Below are 10,661 nucleotides of genomic sequence, written 5' to 3'. Positions count from 1 at the left end.
CCTTCAGCGCGAATAGCTCAGCAAGCTAACGCACTCAAGTCACGTACGCGAGCACAACTAAACTGCGCAAGTTCGAGTCCCGCCAAGTTTTTTTTTGTTTTTTTTCAACGTTTTTATTGTACTGCTATCTTTTCTAATGCCCTAGGTATTAAAACAAAATAAAAGCAATGATGCGTTCAAGTACGTATGTGGGTCTGTGTTTTTTACGCAACAGTTATTGGTATTTTTATTTTCATTATTATTTTTTTTATTTATTTCATAATATAACAAAATTAAGGACTAAGGGGAGCATTGGGTCTGCTTGATTGTGAAGGGACTCGAGAAGTGAGAAAACTCAAACCAAAAAATTATTTGAGAAAAAACTGAGCATTTCACAGCCGGACAAGTTTCTTCAAGGGTAGGCCCTAGGTATGTGCGAGACTTGCTATATGACTCATCTCAAGCTGTGGCAGTTGAGGGAAGGCAATATCACCGAGAAGCAGTTCCAAAATATATTTTGGTTGATGTTTTTTTGATTCCTCCAAAATAAGGGCTGCACAATTGTGATCGAGCCAAACCAAGAATTGCGGGCACGAAGTCATGAGACAAAAAATGAATAATGTTGATTGTTTGAAAAATTGCCCTTAATAAAAGGAAGAGTTATGGAGTGCTACGTAGCTTAACTCGCAGTAGGAATTTTATATATACATACAGATAGTTTAAAATGGACAATGTTGTACACACAGACATTGGTTAAATTTCTTGCAGCACAGTTGAAGCATCTATGTAGAACTGAAGCATCAAGAGAAGCTCATGCGTCCTCACTTTATTGCGCTTTACATAGCTTGTATGCGTCCATGCAGCCATGATATGATATATTTTAAAGCATTTGTTTAACCTATAATCTTCCTATTCATTAAAGCTGGCCCATAAGTTGTGTCTTATGTAGCACTACAATTGAAGCGTGATCTGCATGGTGGTCTGAAACAATGCTTTTCAAAATCTCAAAACGACCCAGCTCTATAGACGACCATCTGTGCATCAATGATAAGCACCATTATGTGTTTGTACATATCAGTTGTGCTCTCATACTTAATTATTTTTCTGACCACTCCCTCTGCCCCTACCTCGTTTCTGTCGTGAAGCTGTGGCAAGTTGTGTATAGCTGTATTTATATTGCAGGAGCACATACTATCAATAAAAAATTATTTTTAGGCTACATGCAATTAGTTTTCATAGATTTTCATTTCTTTTGTCGGTGCTCAGGAGAGCTAAGCTCATGGTCGATACTTTAAAATGACATTTCTCTTTGCCAATGTTAACGAGAACAATTTCATTATTATTGACAAGTTCACTCACGTTAAATTTAGTTCTCATTATTATTGTTTCTACCAAAAACGAGCCCTTGAAGTTATGCTTTTTTGCTTGATTTGTTTTCGTGTGACAGCATGCAAGTAAAATGACAGTTATTGTCATTTCTTGTGAATGACACATTTTCCGTGTGACAGACTTTAGCACCTGGTCATCTGCAGAAGTTGTATTCATTCTGGAAAAGGGCGAACAGCGGTGACTGACAACACAGACTAGCCTGCGTTATTCTTTTGTACTATATATGTCACTGTGCATTCATTTATAACTTTATAGAGCTCGAATTTCCTGCTGAAAATGTGACAACTGTAGAGTTTCCACATTTTTGCAACAATACAAATGCCTTTCATACACTATTGCACATTTTCGTAAGCACCTTACAAAATCTGTATATTTCCGTAAGACCTTACATTCTGCATTTTCCTTATGAAAGCTTCTGTACACTCCAAACACTTTCCTTATCCTTCCATATCTTTCATCATGAACTCTCCGCATGCTCCATAAGTATCCTTATCTTTCCTTATCCTTCCATATACTCCATAAAAAGCTTTCCATATATGCCATACATTTTCCTTACGTTTCCGTATACTCCATAAAAAGCTTTCCGTATACGCCATACAATTTCCTTATCCTTCCTTATACTCCATAAGAAGCGTTCCGTAAATGCCATACAACTTCCGTATATTTCCATAACACTCCATACTTTTTCCGTATGTAGCATAAGAAAATGTTACGGAGTCCATATATTTTCCGTAAGATTTCATACGGAACGTTTCAGTAGGGTGGTTGACTCTACAATCTTTAACAGCTGCAAATATGTCGAATATGCAATGAACATTGGTTTTAAATAAGAATATTACAAAGAAAATGAATTAAAATTTTATGCGTAAAGGCCTATAAAACTTTTTCCAGTGGTCATGCTAACAAAGCATATTTCACGATATAGCTCGGGTGATGAAACTTGTGCAATTTCTCACTCACTCACTCCCTCCAGGCGCTTCACGTCTCTGGCAGTCCTCATATAAAATCGGCGCAGATAGAAAAACAGTACGAAGAGTAGGAGAGTGGGGATGATTATCCACGGACTGATAACTGCCACCACAACCAGAACGCCAACCAGATTCAGGAATATCTGCAAAAGAAACAGTGGCTCATGCACATCGTCTCTTAAGTAACTATGTTCAGGCTCAAGTGACTACGATTTAAAGCGTAATTTATACTCACAAAGGTTATATCCAAGCCAGTGGGTGGAAGGAGGTCGTCAATGGTGCCCAAATCTTTTGAAAAGCGATTTTGGATTCTACCTGCAAAACGAAATTGTGAGGTGTTCAGGTTTCTTACTATACTGGCTTATAGTGGCTGCAAAAACATCTGAACAAAAGAACGAAAAGCAAGACTAGTGAGGCCATGTTAGCTTATACGCAAGTGCAATTGTAACATGCCTTTTCCGCATACTTCCACTGAGTGCTTCTGTAGAAAAAGTACAAGAATTTGTATCCCGTTTAAAACTACCATCTGTGAATTAAAAAATCTCGAATGCTTTTACTACAATGTTTTCAATGTATAAAGATAAACAGACAACCTTAGCCAACGCTAAGAAGCTAAGAGCCTCCAGTATATCAGAATATTTGTCACAGGCAGTGTGCAGAAAAAGAAAGTTTCTCTGGAAATTCGGCAAAAGGAATGCTTTTGATGGGGCTCGCGTAAATCTTAAGTATGATAAAGCCTTTTTAAATGGGCAGATATTCGTGTACAATGAAAGTCGTGGCCAGGTTATCCAAACGACATGACGCATGCGTAGCTCTATAGCAGACGTAGCTTTTCTGGTAGTCAATTGCGATAGCATCAAAAGCAAATTGGAAGATGATTGATGATTGATGTGTGGGGTTTTAAGTCCCAAAACCACCATATGATTATGAGAGACGCCGTAGTGGACAGCTCAGGACATTTAGACCACCTCGCGTTCTTAGACGTGCATTCAAATTTGAGTACACGGGCCTACAACTTTTCCGTCACCATCGGAAATGAAGCCGCGACAGCCAGGGTTTGATCCCGCAACCTGCGGGTCACAAAGTGGAAGATGCACAATAACCTGTTATGCTTGGTAAAACCAAGCATTTTGATCGGAACCGAATCTTGGCTAGATGCTGACGTAGGAGACAACGAGGTTTTTCCAAGCTGTTACACCTGCTTTGGGAACAATAGAAATCGTTGTGGCGGTGGGGTTTTTATACTAGTTAAGAGTTCGCTTTCTTGTTCGGCACTTGATCTCGGTGGCAGCACTTGTGAGGATGTATGGTGCAAAATCAGATTGCCAAATGGTAAAGCATTATAAGTGTGCTTATATTATAGACCTTCTGCAAGTTCTGAAACTGTCATCACCAATTTTTCTAAGACACTGGAGACTACCAATACTGATAATCTGGTTATAAATTTGGACCATAATATTCCACAGTTTTTGTGAAATCATCAGTCGTACAGTGCAGGGGCTACAGCTGTAGCAGGAAAGGAAATGTTCAACATGCTTAACAACGTTTTCTTAACTTAGATGGTAAACTAAAGCAACAAAAATATTATCTTAGACTTACTTTTAGCTAATTAGCCAAACTGGGTAACCATGGTTTTGGTAGTACCTGGCATTAGTGACCATAAAGTTGTTTTTGTGAAATGAAGCTAGCATACGAAAAGACTCAAACATTAGCATAAAAAAAGATACATATTTATAGCCAAAGAAACGAAAACCAGATAGGCCTTGCATTGGAAGCTTTATTTCGAGAATTCAAACACCTTTCCGGTGCTTGCAGCGTTTGAGAATTGTGGCCCCATTTAAAAAAAATTATTCTTGACCTAAAAAAGTGCGTGCTTTTGTGGGTAAGGACTTCATGTAGTTCTAAATCAAAGCCATGGTGTAATGGTAAGCAACGGTGCTTTACCGGCAAACGGAACAGGGTCTATACAATATTTAAGAAAAGCTCAACTTCTGAGACTTACCAACAACTTGAAGTCATCACAAAGCTTTTACAAACAACCCGCAGGTCGCGGGTTCCAATCCTGGCTGCGGCGGCTGCATTTCCGATGGAGGCGGAAATGTTGTAGGCCCATGTACTGAGATTTGGGTGCACGTTAAAGAACACCAGGTGGTCAAAATTTTCGGAGCCCTCCACTACAGCGTCTCTCATAATGATATGGTGGTTTTGGGACGTTAACCCCCACAAATCAAATAAATCAATCAATCAAGCTTCTACAAACAAAAATCTGTCATGTGAAAAAAGAATTTTTCAATGCTCTGCCTTCATGTTAGAGAACAACAAAAAGGTTGTTCTGGAATCTTGTCAAATGTACCAAAAACCGGAGTTTGTATACCCTCGCTTCTGCATGACGGCAAAGAAATAGAAAATAGCTCAGATAAGGCCAGCTGTTATAACACATTTTTCGTTTCCGTATTTTCGTCCTGCACGTCAAACACCATTTTGCCTTCGCCTACTAACAGATGTATGACAGATATGGATGACGTAGCTGTTGACGTAAACAGCATTCACTGTCTTCTCGAACACTTAGATCCTAGCAAAGCAGGAGGACCAGATGAATTGAGGGGCGGTTTTCTCAAAAAGTGTACAAGGTTCATCAGACCCTTCCTTAAGACTCTATACTCGAAATCATTGAGAACTGGAAGCCTGCCACATGACTGCATAGTGGCATGCGTTGTGAAATCATTGAGAACTGGAAGCCTGCCACATGACTGCATAGTGGCGTGCGTTGTGACTGTGTATAAATCGGGTCCTCGTGAACTGGTCAACAACTACAGACCATTATCTCTGACAAGTATAGCCTGCAAAACATTAGAGAACGTCCTGTTCATCAATGTGATGACACACATAACCGATCAACATCTTCTAAATGCAAGAGAGCATTGTTTTAGACGAGGGCTTTCGTGCATAACTCAATTACCAAAATTTGTTCACGAAGGTTGTAGTGCACTGAATGAATGCTCCTGTGTTGATTGGACATTTGTAGACTTCAGGAAAGCGTTCGACCTCGTAGATCCCAGGGTTCTTGTAGGTACGCTACATTGGTTTAATATCAATGAACAGGAGATGGATTCGGCAATACTTGTCCCTTCGTTCTCAGTACGTAGTAATTAACTTCGCAGAATCGGGTATAGCTAGCGTAACATTTACTGTCTCTCAGGACTCAGTCTTGGGACCCTTGCTGTTTTTATTATTCATAAATGATCTTGCCAGCACCATCGCTTCTTCCATCAGATTGTTTGCTGGTGATCTAATAATATTGCCACTGGTACAAGTTCCGCAAGTAATATTTTCATACATGCTGGCAGGCTTGTACGTGCCACTGTTCAAAAGAGGACGAAGATGCACTTGCAGAGAAAACGATAAAGTTGTATTGCCGTTGATCGAATCAGTGTGACGTCTTTGTGTGCTATTATCTACAGGTATTAGTTACGTTGTAAGGTGACACTGGTTGAGGTGCTGGGTAATAGTCTATGCACTGTTATCAGGGAGAGATCAAGGCCCCAACATTGACGCCTTGTTATAAACAGACGACCTTCGACGCAGTCGGCGGCCACTAGGCCCACCACCCCGATACGGCCCTCATACGGAACGCTCCAGAACCATGTCGAATGCGACAACTTCAAACCAGACAAAACAGACCACGACTCCGCCAGGTCCATGGCCACCACCTCCTCGAAACCCAAAGCCCTTCTATGGGGAGCCCTATGGAGACGTTGAAGACTGGCCTGACTAATGCGATCGAATCACCGTCGCTAAAGAGTGGGATGAGCACCAGAAACTGCGGTATGTCTGATTCTACATGGAGGATTCAGCGCGCGTTTGGTTTGAGAATCGCGCAGCTGCCCTGACAACCTGGCCGGTGTTTTGCACTCAGCTGCGGAACACGTATGGTAGCGCCGACCGGAAAGAACAAGCAGAACGTCTCCACAATTCTCGCAATCAAAGACCAAATGATAGCGTGTCCATGTTCGTTGAGGAGATGTCTCGTTTGTTCCGTCGAGCAGATTCTGCGATGACGGAAGACAAAAAGATACGCTTTCTGATGTGGGGTGTCAAGGAGCAGCTGTTCGCAGGACTTGTACGAAACCCACCAGCTACCGTGGCGGAACTCCTCCGTGAAGCGACAACAATGGAGCGAATGCTAAGACAGCGGCCTTCGCAGTATGAGCGGTTCAGCAACCTTGCATCTTTGGCAACATGATATGTGGGATTTAACGTCCCAAAACCACCATATTATCATGAGAGACGCCGTAGTAGAGGGCTCCGGAACTTTAGACCACCTGGGGTTCTTGAACGTGCACCCAAATCTGAGCAAATGGGCCTACACATTTCCGCCTTCATCGGAAATGCATCCGCCGCATCCGGCATCCGAACCCGTGACCTGCGGGTCAGCAGCCGAGTACCTTAGCCACTAGACCACCGTGGCAGGGCACATTTGGCAACACCCGACGTCACGAGCGTGAGAGACCTTGCTGAGCTAGTCCGTTAGCATTGTACGCGACGAACTGCAAAAGCTTCGCGCAGTGTCTTCACAGCCTCAAGGGGCTGCTCTGACAGACGTCGTCGGTGTAGAGGTGCGAAAGATAGTACTACTGTTAGTGGCACCTCCAACCGAAGCTCCTCTGCTAATGTATGCGGAAGCTGTACGTACTTCTGCGCCGGCATCCAGCCAATTTTCCCGACCGACCAGCCTGCAGACGCCGCAACACCTCTCGGGCCTGCCGCACTATGAAAACCCACAACCGACTTGCCTGCAGATGCCGCAGTAATTCTCGGGCCCACCACACTATGAGAATCTACGACCTAATGTGCGGAAATATAACGTGTGGTGCGCTTCCGACAATCGGCCACTTTGCTACCACTGTGGTGAGCCAGGTCACTCGTACCAGGAGAGCTCGTAAAGACAGATGGGCCTACCTGGATTTCAGCCATGGAGACGCTCGTCATCCCAGGGATGGGGAACGACGCCGCGCTATCACAGAATACATGGCAAGTCTACCGTCTCAGAATCTTCAGCGACGCCAATCACGCTCGCCATCTCGTCGACGCTCTACGTTCTCGAATCAATTAATACTCTAATTTCGCCGATGTTGTTGCGGGACGATCCGCTAGGTCCCCAAGTCCACACCGGGGAAACTTGGATCAGCGGCCTCCGGGGGTTGGGGCCGCTGTTAAGCTATCGTCAAAACAGCCTCCTTCAACCCATCCACCGACCTTCCACAATTCCTTTTAGCCGACACCTCACATTGCCGATGGACCCGTTTCTGCTGACATTGCCGTTCTTGTCGGCAACCATCCGGTAAGTGCTCTGTTTGACACCGGCGCCGACTACTCAGTTGCCAGCGTTGAACTTGTAGCTGAAATCAGGAAAGTTACGACTCCTTGGGGGTATGGACCAAACCTTCGGACAGCAGGTGGTCATCTCTTGACACCAATCATGCACAGCAAAGGCATGTAAGGTGTTTTCTTTCTTGCGGCGTAACACAAATCTGTTTCCTGACCAGGCCCACTATCTTCTTAACAAGAGCTACGTCAGACCAAGTTTAGAGTACGGTTACACTGTGTAGGACCCTCCCACAAATACCGATTGCGAAAGCTTGTGCGCGTTCAGAATATGGGTGCAAGGTACTTATCGGTAGCTATGAAAGAAATATTAGCATCACTGCTACAAAGAAAACATTTAAATTGGAGATTAAAAAGAAGACAAATTTTGCGCTTGAATCTTTTTCATAATATATATTGTCGCATAGACACAGGTACGCAGGTACAAAATAGGGCGTTTACTTTCGTAACCCAAGGGCCAGAAATGCGAACACCAGAGCACGCGCACACAGAACTACTTCGTTGTCCTCCTCAGAGGCTGGCTACTATAGTTGCCAGCCTACCTTGCGTCAATTCCCCGCCTTCAAGAGCGAACGTCTCGGTCGATTGAGATGCTAGAGGTGGTCATGAAAAAAAAATGATCACGTCAACGAAAAAGAAAAGCCCACGCTGTTGTGGATAATAAGGAAAATTTCGAAGTGTTCATAACTCGCGGGTGTGATACGGTTTCATCCGTACTACATGGACTACCTCTGGACGTGAACGTCTTCGGTTTAAACTGCTGTCGGAGCTTTGGGGAACTACCTAGTAATTCATGTCACTGAGGCAGCGCACAACTTCGTAAGGGTCAAAGTAGCGTTGCAATAGCTTCTCCGAAAGCCCACAATGTCGAACTGATGTCCACACCCATACATAGTCACCTGGTTGATAGTGGACGTTCCTTCGGCCTTGGTTGTAACGGCGAGCGTCGATATCTTGCTGCGCACGAATGCGGTTCCGTGCAAGCTGGCGGGCTCCCTCGGCTTTCTCGACGAAGTCGTCAACGCTGTCATTTCCACTGGTGTCCCGGTCTACGGGGAGGATTGCGTCTAGCGGTGTTGTGACGCGACGGCCATAAACAAGCTCGAATGGTATTAGGTCTGCGGTCTCTTGCGGTTATAAGCAAACGTGACGTACGGCAAAATTTCATCCCACGTTTTGTGCTCTACATCAACATACATAGATAGCTTGTCGGCCAGTGTTTTGTTTAACCTCTCCGTCAAGCCGTTCGTTTGGGGATGATAAGCTCTTGTTTTCCGGTGGTTGGTGTGCGTCAGCTTGGTGACTTGCTGCAATAACTCTGCCGTAAATGTTGTTCCGTGATCGGTTATGAGAACAGCAGGTGCACCATGGCACAAAAAAATGTCGTGGACAAAGAATCTGGCGACTTCAACTGCAGTTTTCTTAGGCACATCTTTGGTTTCTGCATAGCGAGTCAGATAGTCGGTTGCGACAATTATCCACCTATTTCCTGAAGATGAAGTAGGGAAGGGACCAAGAAGATTTATTCCCACTTGCTGAAATGGTGCTCGAGGTGGATCTAAAGGTTGGAGGAAACCGGCGGACTTTGCGGGTGGAACTTTATGCCTCTGAAAGTCACGGCAGGTGCGGACATAGCGCTGAACGGACGAATACAGCTGTGGTCAGTAGTACTTGTGTCGAATGCGCGCTAATGTCCTAGCAAAGCCTAAGTGACCGGCCGAAGGATCGTCGTGGCACGCCTGCAAAACTTCCTCACGCAGTGCCGTTGGAACGGCGAGGAGGAAAGTTTCCTGGCTGCTCTCAAGATTTCTCTTGTAGAGAACATTGTTTCACAGGCAATACGTTGTTAAACCACGCGAGAGCCGGCGTGGGACAATAACGTCTTCTCCTTGAAGATGCTGGATGACAGGAAGTAGCTCAGTGTCCTCACGTTGAAGCTCAGCCATCCGCACCACATCGACGATGCCAAGAAACGGTAAATCTTGTTCAGTGTCAGATGACGTCGGGGAAATAGGAGCACGAGACAGGCAGTCAGCATCAGTATGCTTATGTCCTGATTGGTAGACCACCGTTATGTCGTACTCTTGAAGGCGGAGGCTCCAGCGGGCGAGGTGGCCTGATGGATCCCGTAGATTGGCAAGCCGACAGAGCGAATGGTGGTCACTGACGGCTCGAAATGGCCGGCCGTATAGGTAGGGTCGAAACTTGCTAATGGCCCAAACGACTGCTAGGCACTCTTTTTCGGTGGTAGAGTAATTAGCTTCTCCTTTTGTGAGACTGCGGCTCGCGTAAGCGATCACACGCTCTGCGTCGTTCTGTCATTGAACTAGAATGGCTCCGATCCCTACGTTGCTGGCGTTTGTGTGGATCTCGGTGTCGGCAGTGTCGTCGAAATGTGCCAGCACTGGAGCTGTCTGCAGTCGATTGCGTAGCTCTACGAAGGCTCGTTGTTGTTCGTCCGTCCATACGAAAGGCACATCTGGCCGTGTCAGTCTCGTAAAAGTTTCCGCAATTTTCGAAAATTCTTCGACAAAACGGCGGTAGTACGCACAGAGTCCGAGGAATCGCTGAACAGCCTTTTGGTCTCTAGGACGAGGGAAATCGGCAACGGCAGCCAACTTCTCCGAATCTGGTCGAACACCCCGCGGGCTCACCACGTGGCCGAGAAACTTGAGTTCCTGATAGCCGAAGTGGCACTTTTCGGGCTTGATGGTAAGGTTCGCTCTCCTTATTGCAGTGAGGACACTTTTTAGCCTTGAAAGATTCTCGTAAAACGTGCTTGAAAACACAACGACATCATCCAAGTATACAAGACACGTCTGCCATTTTAGTCCAGCTAGTACAGTGTCCATCATGCGTTGAAACGCGGCGGGAGTGGAACAGAGACCAAAAGGCAGCACTTTAAATTTGGAGAGCCCGTCAGGCGTCACGAACGCGGTT

General features: G+C 45.0%; 1 protein-coding gene across 6 annotated transcripts in view; it reads right to left on the bottom strand.

Moving 5' to 3' along the window:
- The window catches only part of LOC119178190 (ATP-binding cassette sub-family C member 4), a 2,441,444-nt gene that overhangs the window by 725,043 nt on the left and 1,705,740 nt on the right, over positions 1 to 10,661 (bottom strand). For all 6 annotated transcript variants that reach the window (XM_075869787.1, XM_075871012.1, XM_075871549.1 and 3 more), the window contains 2 exons: positions 2,572 to 2,651; positions 2,329 to 2,479 (listed from right to left, as the gene is read on the bottom strand). In XM_075869787.1, the coding sequence (XP_075725902.1) occupies positions 2,329 to 2,479; positions 2,572 to 2,651 (231 nt within the window). The remainder of the gene's footprint in view (positions 1 to 2,328; positions 2,480 to 2,571; positions 2,652 to 10,661) is intronic.

The sequence above is a fragment of the Rhipicephalus microplus genome, chromosome 1 (genome assembly GCF_043290135.1).
Source record: "Rhipicephalus microplus isolate Deutch F79 chromosome 1, USDA_Rmic, whole genome shotgun sequence".
Taxonomy (NCBI): domain Eukaryota; kingdom Metazoa; phylum Arthropoda; class Arachnida; order Ixodida; family Ixodidae; genus Rhipicephalus; species Rhipicephalus microplus.
Note: the sequence above shows the minus strand (reverse complement) of the source record. Positions and strands in the feature narration are given on the sequence as shown.